The sequence below is a fragment of the Manacus candei genome, unplaced genomic scaffold (assembly GCF_025592945.1).
Source record: "Manacus candei isolate 608988 ecotype Guabito, Panama unplaced genomic scaffold, ASM2559294v1 h1tg000033l, whole genome shotgun sequence".
Taxonomy (NCBI): domain Eukaryota; kingdom Metazoa; phylum Chordata; class Aves; order Passeriformes; family Pipridae; genus Manacus; species Manacus candei.
In genome coordinates, this window is record NW_026138081.1 from 9,368,733 (window position 1) to 9,383,666 (window position 14,934).

The following is a 14,934-nucleotide window of genomic DNA, read 5'->3' on the forward strand; positions in this document are numbered from 1 at the left end:
AAGGAACAAAAGCAGGCTTTGCTCTTTTGGATTCAACCACTTGTTGAGTTGTAGTTATGTTCTCTACATATTAACTCAATATCACCTGTAGAATAATATAAAATCAGAGAAAAATTAACTCTTATCACCAGCATTTGCTTAATTTTTTTTCCTCGCTATTACTTCAAACCACTCTTCTTTTTATTTTGCTTTGTGTGGCTTCACTCTTTGCACCAACCCATCCCCTAGCAGAACACAATTCTATCCATGTGTGTGATTGTGCTAGATAATAGTTTTAATGCAATGCACAAGAAAGAAAACTCTACATACTGAAGATTATTTCCAGATTCTTTTATCTTTGCCACCAAACTGCACTCCCTCATATGAAGCAGCAGCACTGGGTACAGCCTCATCCCACAAGCTGGAGCCATGCTCCAGCGGCTGAGGATAATGTGCAGAGACAGCTAGAAAGCTCCAAGCCCTTCTAGTTACCCAGCACTTGACTTAAGATTGATTGTCCAGAGAAGGGCAATGAAGCTGGTGAAGGGTCGGGAGTGCATGTCCTATGAGGAGTGGCTGAGAGAGCTGGGGTTGTTTAGCCTGGAGAAGAGGAGGCTCAGGGAAGACCTTACTGCTCTCTACAACTCCCTGAAAGGAGGCTGTAGCCAGGTGGGGGTGGGGCTCTTCTCCAAGGTAACTAGGAATATGAAAAGGAAACGGCCTCAAGCTGCGCCAGGGGAGGTTCAGGCTGGACGTTAGGAGGAATTTCTACACTGAAAGGGTGATTAGATACTGGAATGGGCTGCCCAGGGAGCTGGTGGAGTCATCGTCTCTGGAGGTGTTTAAGAAAAGACTGGACGTGGCACTTGTGGCCATGGTCTAATTGACACGGTGGTGTTCGGTCACAGGTTGGACTCGATGATCTTAAGAGGTCTTTTCCAGTCTAACTGATTCTGTGTGATTCAGTGAACGCCGGCGAGCGTGCAGTGAGGGCAGAGCCCGAATACCTGGCTCCCCACCCTCAAGGCTGCCTGGAACCCTGCCTTCGCTGCAAGTTCTCGCCTCCGCATCTCCCGGAACAACCCTGATTGCTCCGAGCCCCCCACCAACATGGCGCCCCTGACCCCCGCGCTTCCTCTTCCGGCCGGGTTTCCATGGCGCTGCCCCCCGGCCCAGCCTCCCCCCGCCCGCCGGTGTGTGTTTACATCGGGCAGGAGGAGCCGGAGCCCCAGCGGCGGGGGAGAGGGGCACGCAGCCGACTGCCACCCGCCCTCCATCCACACCGGGCGGTGCTCCGGGAGACGCGGCATGAAGGTGATGCTGGGGGCTGTCCCCGGGGCGGGGGGGTTCGCCTGGACCGCGGCGGCTCCCGGCGGCGGCGGAGGGGCAGGGGCCGGGCCCCAGGCGGGTACCAGCGGCGGGAGCTGGTGGCTGTGCGCTTCGTAACGAAGTACACAACTTCCAGAAGCTTCCAACTTCGCGGGGGATGTGGTGTCGCTTCTTGGAACTGTCTCCCGAACGACTCCCCCCTTCTCTCCATTAAAAGCCGTATGGTTTCCTGCGGCACTGTGGGAGCCGGGGGAGGCTGCCCGCGCCTGCTGCCCTCCTGGGCTGCTGTGTCCCCGCTTTCCCCGGGCGTCTTCCCTCATCCACAGCATCTCGTAGGCGTTTCACTCCTCTGGCAGCCGAGGAGTTCGTGCCTTTGATGCGCGGCCGGGAGTGGCTACAGAGCTCACTGTGCTGCTTCTCTCTTAGGCCCTTCCGAGAGTGTGGGGGAGATCGTCGCCTTTCTCCTTAGTTTGCTGTGGAAAACTATTAGGATAGAGAGTACTTAACCTGAACCGGCTGTTGGCTTCGGCGCCGTGGGAGAGGTGGACGCCGAGACTGGCTGGGCTATGAAAGTAATATACAGGCTATCAGATGCGAGGTTGTGTCTTCGGTTGTGTTGGTTAGGAAGCAGCAGCGCTGTGGTATTGATTTTTATCCGGTTTATGTTGTCATATCTCTTTAATTTTCATGTGTACGACTTTTGAAATGGTTTCCTTTTGTTATTCAGTCTGAAACAGACGGCTCACCAGGCATTCCCTGTCTCCTGAATTTGTCTAGCAGTAGCTAGGTGGTAAGCTCTTTGAAGCAGAAACTGTATGTAGCTATGGTCTGTACCTGTCTCGGTGGAGAAATTTGGTTCGGGCCTTTCTCCAAGCATCTGAATCAAATAAGTATGTGTTAAAAGTTCACCAGCTTGTGCAGGGTTTGGATTCTGGGCAGTGCACGTGTGTCAGTCACTTGGGTAAACAATCGTCTCTGTGAACAAGAGGCTCTTAACCATAAATGTCTGCACAGCTGAAGATGAAAGAAAAGGGACAACTTCTGAGTACGTGAAATAAATATACATGAAAAGAACATCTCCTTCTATGCAATGTTATATTTTGTTGTGCATTCATTCAAAGCCTGGTAATAAAAAGTATATTTTTTTCTTTCTATTTGAATGCTTATTAATTGAAATAGTGTGGGATAATAAAAATATGTATTGAGACAGTGGCAAACAGCACTATGGTTTTGGGTTGGTGTTGACTTGTATTGTAAAATAAAAACTTCAGAGTGCAGTCTGAACAGTACATCCAGTTTGAGGCCAAAACTGAAAAGATTTCCTTTAGCTTCTGTTTTATTGCATGCAGAGTAAACATCTGCTTATTCCTGCTAAGCCCATTACTTCTACCAAATTCCTCTTTTACCCCACTAGAGTGGGGAAAGCTCATGCCTATTTTAGATGGGCTCACTCAAAATACAAGAAGATGTGAGCGAAGTTATGTTCTGATTGCAAGGAAAATGTGTGTGTTTAGGGGGAAAGTTTGGGGTTTTTTTAACCAATCATTTTTCAGGTATAAGCACTGTGTAAGAGCTTTTCAATATAAAAGCACTCATAGCTTTTCCTTTGACATGGTAATTTCTTTCCATATGTGCTGCCTCTTGCTGTAGCAATTGCTTAAAGTTTTCTCTGGGTAAGATCATTGCAGATGATGCATGACTTAAAATCTTAAGCTGGGACTGTGGATAATTACCTTTTCAGTTAAGAAGTGGAATGCATCAAAGTGTGTAGTTTTTTTTACTCCTTTGAAAGGGTAAGGAGAGGAGAAGTGAGGAGAAGGAAGAGGTGTCTGTGTAGTGTGGGAGTTGGATCTGAATCCCTTTTATGGGCCTGCTCACAAATAGTTCAGTGTGACTTTAAAACAAATGAGTTGTTGATCGTTACAAGGAATACAGCAGAACTAAGCTTTCTGAAAAGCTACAGTGCCGATTTCTCTCTGAATTGTTGTCACCTCTTGGGAACTACACTTGAATTTGTGTGTTTTAAGCAACATTAGTTTTGATACTGAGCTCATTGATGATGGTTAGCAGGTTGCTGAGAAGGCAGAGCAGTCAAAAGAAAACAGGTTAATACTATTGTGTATAAAGATGGTCTGCCTACTTTTGGGAGGGAAGAAGCAGGCAAAGGGAAGTAAGTGGTAACATCAGGTGAGTTCTCTGGAAGCGATCCTTTCAGGATCCATTACTAATGTCTGATCCTTGCTGAAGAAACTGAAGCTTGATGTATTTTGTTTTTAGGTCAATCAAATAATATAAGTATCCTGTTAAAAAGGTAGAGTGAAATAAAGTAGTGTGGCAAAGCAGTGCTTTAAAACTTGAGGTGTTGAAACTGAACTGGATTCAAAATAGTCTTTGTGTACTTTTTTCCTGTTCACATCTCTTTCAAGCAGTGTCAGTGCTGAAAGATAGTATCTCTGGGCCTGTCTGGGCTATGCAAAATAGAAAACTGGTTAAAGCCCCTATTTCCTGCACTATAGAACAGGAATGAGAGGCAGTCAGCTTGACAGTGGACCATTCCCATATGTAGGAACACATATGTATTAATATGTCAGGAATGTTTTCTTTCTGTCAAGGGCAGATCGTCTTGATGGCAATGAAATACACCTTTTCAGGCTGCATTAAGAGCCTGGGTAACATGTCTGTCTGGGAGTGGGGGGGCAGTTTCATTTCTTAGGGCAGGGGGGAGATGACCAAATCCCCACCTGTCCATCACAATAAACCACTAATTACTGTCCCACAATACAGTACATTTCCAATCTTATTGTGTTGTGGCTGGACACTGGATTTCTCAGGTCTTAGGCAACACTGGAAAATGTTCTTGCGTCCTTGCTAACTGAACCTCTTTGTGCCGTATCTTCAACTGGTGAATTGGTTGGGGCATTAGGATAGTCCCTGATGGTTACCTGGTATGGTTGCTGCTGCATTGACTGCTTCTGACACTGCTCCTGTCACTGGTCTAACTTTAAGCCAAAATCAGAGGAATGAAAAGCATCTAGAGTGTCAGGTTCATACTGATATTCTTATTTGTGAAGGCAAGCTCAAGATGTGGTTTCAGTTAAGTAACTGCTCCCCGTTTTATTAAATAGAAGTGACTCTCCAAAGTAGAATGAGAGCTTGTGATGCTTTGACATGTGCTGCGTTTAAGTTATATATTTTGGGATAAGACAGGTGTCATAAATGGGACATTCCGCTGAGAAACTTACAGCTGTATTTAAGAGAATGACTTTCTGACTGCCTGTGATACTTGGTCTTGGCAGATGTATTTCAGAGATCAGATAAAGGCAAGATATTTTGAAGATGCAGCATCAAAAGTAAAGGAAAGCCCAAGTAAGTGTTTTTCTTGCTTATATTTACAGGCAGCTCTGTTCCTTAAGAATGTCATGGATTGTCCTGTCAAGATGATGTATATGTTACTTTTTTTTTACATGTCTCCTATCCTGTTTAGCAGGGCTCTTGACAGTTGAAATGAAAAGTACTTGGGAAAGGAACAGCTTATAAAAAGAAGAGACAAGAGGTATTGCTTTCTATGGAGTATACAGTAATATATTGTTTTCCTAGTATTTTTCCTAAGTGTGTTCTAGGAAGCAGGAGGAGCATGAATGTAAGTGATAGAGTAAAAGGGAACATGGAGTGTAGATTCTGTAGATCATTTTGATGTAAGTATTTGCCTAAGATTGGTCACATCTGTTTATTGATAAACCTTACAGACTTTGTGGTGTTTTTCTTCTCGCAGTTTTTCACCTGAATTTCAGAGAGATGAGAAGAGGTTACATACCTTCAAAGTTCTGGGCAAGGCACATTCTTACATAGCTGAGGGCAGTAGTAGAGCTCCTAAGCAGTGTCTTGATAAGAAATGTTCCTCGTTGAACTTTCTGGAAGTCACAGAAGTGGCTTTTGCTGGTGTTGGCAAATCTTACAATCTTAATACGTCTGCAGAGCTGCTTAAGGTCTAGTGCAATTCTTGAGCTTCCTTTCAATCTAAAAACATTTTGGAGGATGAACCTGTATACCTCAGAGAGTCCCAGCTAATTCCTAAATGTTTGATATTTTGCAGAAAATGCATTTTGAATTTCCTAGTGAAATAAGGAAACAGAAATAAGTTCTGTCCTGAATAAAATATTTTCTATTTATCTTCAATTTCTAGCATTTAAAATGACTTTTAGGGTTTTTGAAGCAACTTTTAACTTCAAATGGATTTGCAGCTTTTATTGTCTAATTTTTAAAAATGAAATTAAGATTTTGGCAAGATGACTTGTGTTTCAAAGTCTTCCAGTGATGTCTCTTGTGACTCTCTTTTAGGGGAGAGTGCTTATATTTTTCAAGCTGGCTATATGCTTATGTGCTTTGAATTCAAGTCTTACTGTAAAAATTCCTATCTTCTAGCTTTGAAAGCCCTTGAAAAAATTACTTAAATTTCAGCTCATTAAAGCTAAAACAGTAGTAGTACACTTCTAAGGAAATAGAAGTCAGGTCATATGAAACCACAGTTACAGAATATTCTTTAATGCATCTTTCTATGAGTTTGTTTTTTTTTTCTTTTTTTTTTTTAATTGTGGCTCCACTGAGGATAGTGAGAAGGGTATTACATTTTAAGTCTCTACCATGGTTAAGAAAATCTTAACAACCTCTGTTATGTATGCATATATTATTGGGCAAAGGACTTCCCATTTTTATGTCAGACAAATTCCTCGTGCTGTCTGCAGCTTTCTGGAGTGGTACTTCTGCATCTCACTAGGAAATGGAGAATATTCTTTCTGCAGAGTGCATTATCTCGTTTCTTTAGTCAAACTGGCGTTAATCATTAAATCCATCTGTCAAGAACAGGCTAGAAAAAACACATTTGTAGTACGTTTGCTAAGTGTAGTTATGGAGGAAGTGCAATAAAACTTCAGGCCATTAAGTCTTATTATTGCTTGCCTTTGGTTCACCAGCTCAGCTGTCTGAGTGATTTCCCCCCTCCCCAACAAGAGTCTGTTGACAGACAGTGAATGACTGGCAGGATTTAGGAAGACTTCTTCCCACTGAAATTATCTAAATCAGTCAACAGTTATCAATAAGAGTTAATTGATATTTTGAGATTTCATTATTGGTATTTAATTGTTCTGAGATTGGTTTACTGGGATACAGAGTCGTGCTTTGGTCCTACATCATTCTGTGCCAGGCTTGTCTCTGTTTCAGAAGGATCTGTAGGTGTTTCTGTAATAACTCTTTTTCCTATGTCCCCAACTTGAACAATTCAAACAACTGTTTGAATTGTGCTGTGAAACTGCACTTTGCCTTCATGTAACTTTTTTTTTTCCAAACAAATGCAATTCAGCACAGTCAGGTTTTGAATATAAACTTCCCTGTGGGGTAGTAGTTTAAAGTAGAATTGACAGCAAATTGTTCAGCGTGTTTCAGGGTGGCTTTACAGCCTTCACACTGCTGCATGGCACCCTTCTGATAATTGCGCTAGTTAAACTGCTTGGAGTGAGTGAGGAGTGTTCTCTTTGGGCCACATTGGTTCATGATCAAATGAAATGTGGTTTGTTTGGTTTGTTTTTTGAAAACCACTCTTACATTCTTCCTGTGCTGGCATTGGTTTAGTATGTAAAGTTCAGATGGAAAATAAACGGTCGATCAAGACAAAATTCAGTATAATAATTCAAAATCCTGAACTGTCTGATCTACCCCCGAGCAGACTGTATTGGCTGTTTGCTGTATAAATGGTGTCATCTGCCCTGTATAAAGCGTGAACATAAAAAGTGTAAACCAAGCTGTTTACTGGCATATTGAATGGAGAATAGATTGTGGTGTCATTAGTGCTGTTAAAAATTTACTTATGCCAAATAAACCCTAATTTGGATTATTGATGGTACAAAAGTGTTTTCTTGATGTAAAAATAGGGTTTGGCTGTTCTGCTGAGAATAACAGAACTCAATCTTGATTTGGCATCTGTGACATTAAAACTCTCCTTGCCTCTTTTCTCCACTTCTTTTGTTAAGACAAAATTAAGTGTTGTTAAAATCATAGCCTCCCTAATGTGTTTTTCCAGATTTGGAGATGAGCAAGTAAGCTTTTTTAGTTCTTTCTTACAATGTACTTTGAACAGAGTGGTATAATTTTACACTACTGTCATCCTCAGCATTTCTATTTCTGTACTTTCCTTTAGTGTTCTAGGGAATTTATAACTGCAACTCAAATTGCCCTTGGGCTAAAACCTGGCACAGAAACTCTCATAAATGAACTTTGTTCTGCCAAATTAAAAGCGAAGCATCCATCAAGAGGCTTTCTTAAACGTAGAGGAAAGTGAAATAAAATTGTTTATGGTTGCAGATCAATTTTATTCTCTCTGCAGGAAAAATCCAGCTGACTTTGGAAACCCCGGAGGTGTGGGTGTGCAATCAGTAGTGATGACAGATTCAGTGGGATGTTCCTATTGCATTTAAAAAAATTTCAGTGAAAATCTTAATTCCCCAATATGCAGAAAACTCATTGCTGAAATAAAAGCTACAGCTGCAACAGATACCTACCTAACAAAGGCACAGTGATAGTTTTAAACTTCCACTGTCTGAGTGTGCTTATCTGAGCAGTAGAGAATAAGGAGATGGCTAGGTAGTTATGTGCTTCAGCTGAAGTTAAGTACCTGTAGATCCTCAGCTCCCTGGAAAATGATGTCATCATGTTGAACTACCTACCCAGTGGCTGGTTGTTTAATTTTTTATTTTTTTTTTAATACCCAACCCTATTGTTTTCTGTTGGTATTGAGACTTTATGTAATTGTGTAGAAGTAGACAGGGCATTTTGAGACACAAGCCACTTTCAGATATGGAAGATGGAAAAATTTAATTCACGTAAACATGAAATTCAAAGATAAGGTCTGCAAAACTTCATAGGAGTGGACAGAGGAGGGACCCCAATTTAACACTGTCATTAATTATGTCATTTTAGGAAAGCCTGATGAAGGTCAGCTTCATGATTACTGGATCTGACAAGCCCTTTGGAATCTGCAAGCAGTCAGCCTGTTCATAATTTGAAGGAAGTGAAGCTGGGATGAAAAGAGCTGGGTTTTTTTGGTTTTGTTTTATTTGTCCGTGTTTTTTGTGATTTTTAGAAAGGGGCAAAATATGCAAATATGCAGGAAATTGCGGGATTGCGTAGTGGGGACATGAAATAAGCATTCATTAAACCTGATGCAAAAATAGCCAGTGCTTTCGCTATACTTTGAAAATATCATTGTAGCTTCCCAAAGCACTTAACAAACTGTCCTGTATTTGGGGATTATTTGTTTCTTCCCAGAGACCCACCAAGTCCTGTAATTCTTTAGCGATGCATCTAACCTTTATAGTTACCAGTTGAGATGTATTTGATGATATATAAAAAAAAGGTGTTGGACCTGTGCTGGGAAGCTTACAAGTGAGATCACAGATGTGGAGGGGTGAAGCCTAGGCTGCCATTAATTTTCCTCTGCTAAATTGCTTTGCTGGAATTGTGCCTACATAGAATACCATGTCTGAAAGTCAGTATTGGGCAGAACATCATGGCCAGGCTTCGCAAACGAAGATTTGGGGAGGGCTCTACCCACGTTTGTTACAAGTGCGCTGGTGGCTAAAAAGGCCCATACGAGATAGGCACGTCTGGTTGCAAAAGACACAGCAAAAAGACTCCTTAGGTGGTATATTCTGCAAGACATTCTTTCTGTGTTGTCTTTTCTCCTCAAGAGTGACCCTGCGTGTGTTCTCAAAGGCATCAGCTGCATTATAGATGGTGTGTCTCCAGGCCTACCGATTGGAGGCCAGAGTAGACCAGTTATGGTGATCAATATGACCAAGGCTGAGATGTTTCAGGGAGTCCTTGTATCTTCTCTTCGGGGCTCCTCTCATGTGGCAGCCTGTGGCAAGTTCACCATAAAGCAAGATCTTAGGGAGGCGGTGGTCCTTCATCCTTGAGATGTGCCCTGCCCAGTGCAGCTGTGTTCTCAGCAACATGGCCTCAATACTTGTGACTGCTGCTTGTTCTAGAACAGACGTGATAGTCACATAATCTGACCAGTGGATGTTTAGGATTGTACGGAGACAGTGCTGATGGAAGTGTTCTAGGAGTCACAGGTGGTGGTGGTAGATGACCCATGATTTGGATCCATATAAGAGAGTAGACAGCACTACGGCTCTGTAAACACTGATCTTGGTACTTTTCTTCAGGTGTTTTTTTCGCCAAACTCTTTTATGGAGTTTTCTGAAGGCATTATATGCCTTTGCTAACCTGTTGTCTATCTCTCCGTCAATCTTACCATCCGAGGAGATGTAATTTGGGCAGGCAATTGAGGATTTGCATGGAGAGAAATAAGCCTGACCTTGTGGGCTCTTAAGGAGAGGCTTTATGAGGAATGAAGCAGTTTCTTAGAGTGAAAGAAGTGAGATTCTAGGCTCAAGTCCAGAATGCAAATGAATGTGAAGATTAATGTCATAAAGGAAAAACTGGAGTAAAGTGTTCAGGAGGAAGAATGGAAATATGAAGATTTAGGTCAGGAAATAAATACCATTTTCAGTGGCAAATGCACAGGGAAAGTAGTAGCTAAAGCTGCAGATCTTAGAATTACTTCCAAAGGGTAGTCTCAGAACTGAGACAGTAAACTGCTGCTAAAGCCATGACTTTACATTCCTCCAGCTTCTGTTCTGAAAGCAGAAAAAGATTACTGATAAAATTGAGTATAATGGAGAATAGTATTTATATTGTGTATTTCCTTTTGATTTTGCTTATGTAGTGAATTTTTTTAATGTCTTTCAGGAGTTCAGTAGGAATGGCAAGAAATAAGAGAATTGTAAGATTTGTTGTTCTCTGAAGGTGAATAAAGGAAACTTGAAAGTTATTTGCCCCAAACTCATTTAATTTCTTTAATAATTTCTCACAGAATATATTCTTTTTCAACCTTTGATTGCCCTCCCTCATTGTTGCCCTTCTTGGCCTTAGTTTTGGCATTTTGCTATTCCTTAGCAAAATGAATTCCTGACCCAGTGAACAGTAAATTGACAGACTCTGTTTCAATTTAAGATTATATACCATAATTAATGTAATGCTTTGTACAAAAGTAGAGTCTAAAAGGCCTAACACTGGAGCTGGCTTTTTGCTTTTTTCAAGATGACCTGTAGGGACTTTTTAGAAAGCTTGGCAGTTTCCAGTGTTTACTTACCTGTTTGGAGCAATTGTTATGGCAGTCTCATGTATCTGTTGACTTATATGCAAACTGGACTGATACTGATTGACTGGTGTTGGGGTTGCTCCTGAACTATGTGGGTATTTTGAGTACTTAATACTCTGCTGAGACTGAGATAGTATAGGCTCTTTTATGATTGAACATGCTGAAATCATTTGTTAGTACAAATGTGGTGATAAATGGAGCTCTTGTTTTTGGTGTCATAAACATAACTGAATACCTTTTGGAAAATTCTAACCCTGATTGGATAGAAACTTGCTTTCTGTCATGCATGGATTTATCACAGCACTTGATACAGTCTTTAAATATACTGAAAATACAAGCATGTCACCAACGTTCTGGTCAGAATTACTCTCAAAAGTATTGTATCCCATGGAAAAACATGAGGTATACTGTGAAATGCTTGTAGCTGATTTGTCACTCTTGTTTAGTTCAGTCCTCTCTATCCATAAATACATAGCCTTCTATGAAACATAGTAAAAGACAGCAAATAAACACTAATTTACCAAGTCACATCAGTGCATAATATTGGAGTTAAACTGCACTGTAAGGTCAGTAGTCATACAGTGTGATCAGAACAGAGGATTGTAAGTTCCTCAGGCAGTTTCTGTGGGAATCTGTGTATGATTTGCCTCTTGATCTTTATCATTTGCTGAATTCATATGAAGTTTTTCAGCTTTCTTGGAGTTCACTGAAATTGTTTGCGGGGACAGAGTAAACTACCTTGAAATCATCACATCTGTTAACTTCATTTTGGAAGGGTGGGTATTTCCTCTGCTTGAGTTCACTTGTTTCTGTTCAGCTTGAATCTTGGGTTAAAATATGACATAGAAAAATTGCCACTAAATCTTAATAGTGCTCACAATCAGAAACTCATCAAGTTCTGAAAGGAATTGTACGAACTGCTTCCTAGTGAGAACAGGGACTGTTTTTGGAGAGCCAGGGGATTTTTCTTTCATGTTCCTAGGCTCTGTGCCATAACCTATTTCTGTAATAATACCTATTTAAGTTGGTGCTCCTTCAATGACTCTAGTGAGGAATGTCACCACATTCTTAATTAAAAACCCTAAATAATTGAAAGAGTATTATACAGGTAATATCTGCTCATGTTCCTGAATTGTCTTCCTGCATCCTAGCAAAAGAAATCTGTGTACATTCCTTCTGCCACAGTTGCGGTTCCAGAAGATTATTATGGAATCTGCAAGTCAATAACTTATACAGCTGTGTGCATCCCATTCCCCTACTCCTTTGTCATGTATTCTTAATGAAAAACCAAAACATAACCGATGCCTCATTCTTGAAATAATAGTGTTTAAAAAAAACAAACGGTGAGACCAACAACTTTAACTTAGTTATAAACCTTCTTAGAAGACAACTTCCTGGAATTTTTGATTGCTGTAGATTATTACTGTGCTGCCAGAAGTGTAGATATCTTAAATATTTATTACCAAGCTTGCAGCAGGCTTGGTGAATTGAACTCAGAAGATATAACTAAAAAAGCAATGGACATGCTAATACAAGATACAAAGATATTGTAAAGAGACTTTTTAATCTTGTTAATAACACCCGTCAGTGTTTGAGCCTTAAATATTACTTATACATATCAATATGGGAGCCCAGGATTTCATGTACTGTTAATGTTTTTACATTGTAATTGGTGAAATTCAGTTCTAAACTGTTCACACTTATTGGTCTCAATGGTTAGACTGATATGCTTCTAGAAGCTCCCTGTATCATAGGTGCATATATGTAGTGATGACATATCAATAAGAACTGGAGTTATTCTGTAGAAGACATTTCTAGCTTCATTTCAGGAATGAGGAAGTATCAAGATTTCAAGGTTTCTTGCAAAACACTTCTTGGAAGAGTTAAGTTTCTGATTACTTGACATACCATGCTTCAGTCTACACTGTTCTAAATTTTTAACATTAAATTGAGAAAAAAAAAGTTTGTAAATAATTTTTTTTCCAGTGTAAATAATTTTTTGAAGGATTCTCAAAACCATACAGGAAATGTATACCAAATGCAGTTAAAAATATGCTATGTTATGATTGGTTTTGAGTAGTGAAAAGATCCTCAATAGTTCTGGCCGTTTCTGTTAATTGAGAATGTTCTGTAGAAGTAGTAATCGTGTATTGAGTATTTTTTTCCATAGGATTCCATTAGCAACTGTTAAAGTTTTGAATTGGAGGGAAGTAAATGATGGCAAACAGCATCTCAGCCATGGACTTCATAGTGGTCTGTAGTGGGCTCTGTTTTCCTCACAGCTGGATTTGTTAGTGCTAGTTTAAGTACAGGGCTGACCCTCAACTAATATAAATCTTTGTTTTGGGATAAGTGTTGTCAGAGATAACAATCATACTGAAAGAGTTGTATTGCTGGTGAACACTGAATAGTAAGTAGTTCATGCATCAGGGAAAAAACCCAGCATAGTGCCATCACTCACTTTTGATAGCATTTGGCATCCTAGATGACAACAACTGTAACCCAGATGAGCATCACTTATCATGGGCTGTTGTTGGGAGAAGCCACTGAGCAGGTTTGTCTCATGGTAGCAAATTGAGACTACTGACTATTTTGAGGAAGGAAAGACAATGTTTTTCTTGATGGCTTTTCTGTGGTCTGTTTAAGTTGGACTGTCTCCTTGGGCAGCATACAGTTAGTATGTGCACAGGGCTCTGTTACTTCTTTTTTAAATTAAAATAATTTTTGTACTGCCAACTGGGAAGTACAGGCACAGGATTCACATTCAAGACCATTTCTAGTTTAGGAGTTCTTATAATTGTGGTTCAGAATGTTTGCAAGGCAAATACTTGTACCTAATGTCCTAAATGTCTGCATCCTTTATATGAAAAATAAGTGTACTGGTCTGGTATACTAATGTAGCCTCATCTCCTTTATCTCTGTAGCATTATTGGGTAGGAAAGAAATGTATATACATTGATTGCCTGTGGTTGATGTAGATACTTATTCAAATACATACTCTATATTCATTTGTTGTTCCTATCCAGAATTGTTACACATTCTTAACATCGAGATCACATTTAGGTGAAGTGAGGAGATGGGTAGAGCTTGGTGTTGATTGCTGACTCTGGGGTGTGATTTTTTTAATTGAACTAAGTGAGGCAACTTACTACTTGCCTGTACTTTTACCCTGTGGTAAAACTTTTTTTCCTTGCCATGATAGCTACTACAAGGCATGACTTAATGTTTGAACTGTTAACTGACCAAAACTGGGCAGTTTTGATACCAGGTGTTTTTACATAAGGAGAAATAGGTAAATAGCTTAGGTAAAGCTTGCATAGTTGTGGATGGCAGAAATCAAGGTTGTGAGGTTGGCATTGTCACGATAGACCTGTACACTTCACCTGAATGGTCTGTTTTTTCCCTACTTTAAGACTCTGAAAAAATGTGGTAATGCTTTTTGTTTCCATGTCCGTTTTGTTGAAAAAATGGGGAATGAATGAAAACGTAAGCTACTTGTGCAAAGGATGGAATTGGAAAAGTGTGTTAGTCTTCATAATATGCAAACTGAGGAAAGAAAGTATGCAATGCTTTGGGGGTAACCTTGCAGTCACAGGGTTTGGAAAGAATGAAAATAAATACTGCAGCTTTAATGCTATGATCTCTTTTCTTTCTGAGTTCAAATAACAAAATTTTGCAAGCTCTTGATGTACCAACTGTATTTCTGTAACATTTCAACTGTGTATATTAGTGCACATTTTATGATAGTTCAGACTACAAACCCAGTCATGTTTTCAAAGTGCACAGAAGCTTCATTTCCTAATGACTGCTAAGTTTCTGATTTCACTTTTCACTGTACTGGCACTACAAAGAAGAAAATTTGTTAGTGGTTGTTTTTTTTAAGGATTCTCATAGCTATGCCTAGTATTTACTCTGCTGTTACTTAAAAAAAAAAAGTCAGTTGGGGGAAGCAGGCGGTGGTTTTTTGCTTTTTTTTTTCCTTGTGGTAGTTTGAAACTGAAAAAGCAACTACATTTTTATAGCTCCACAAGTCATGAAAATATTGTGTGTGCAAAGTGAGCTCAGCAGCCTTAAATACAGTTGTAAATCTGATGGCTCTACTCAAGTCCTTCCAGCAGTAACATTACAGGGTCTTTACAAGATAGTGAAGGCTGGAAAGTGGAAATGCAAAACTTTGGAGAGTAGCCTCGTAATTTTTCAGGAATGGCTAGTTTGACATGTTACACATGGAGGTACAAATGGATGTATTGGGCATGTAGGGGAAAACTACATGGTCAGTGGTTAGAAAATTGTAAGTCAGTTTGCTTTGTTTTCCTTTGAAAAAAGAGGCATTTCAGAATCTGTCTTAATAAGATGAATCAAAGATTAGGATTTTTCCCTGAAAATTAAAAGTGATGATGAATCTGCTG

General features: G+C 40.0%; 1 protein-coding gene across 3 annotated transcripts in view; it reads left to right on the forward strand.

The window, feature by feature from the left end:
* Positions 1–693: 693 nt before the first annotated feature.
* The window catches only part of LOC127472857 (transmembrane protein 263-like), a 208,379-nt gene continuing 194,138 nt past the window's right edge, over positions 694–14,934 (forward strand). The window contains exon 1 of one of the 3 annotated variants that reach the window (XM_051791699.1): positions 694–1,293. In XM_051791699.1, coding sequence (XP_051647659.1) covers positions 1,090–1,293 — 204 coding nt within the window. In that variant the 5' untranslated portion in view covers positions 694–1,089. Of the gene's footprint in view, positions 1,294–1,354; positions 1,641–1,660; positions 1,881–14,934 lie in introns of those variants that run through there. The other 2 variants (XM_051791701.1, XM_051791702.1) reach the window with 2 other exon arrangements.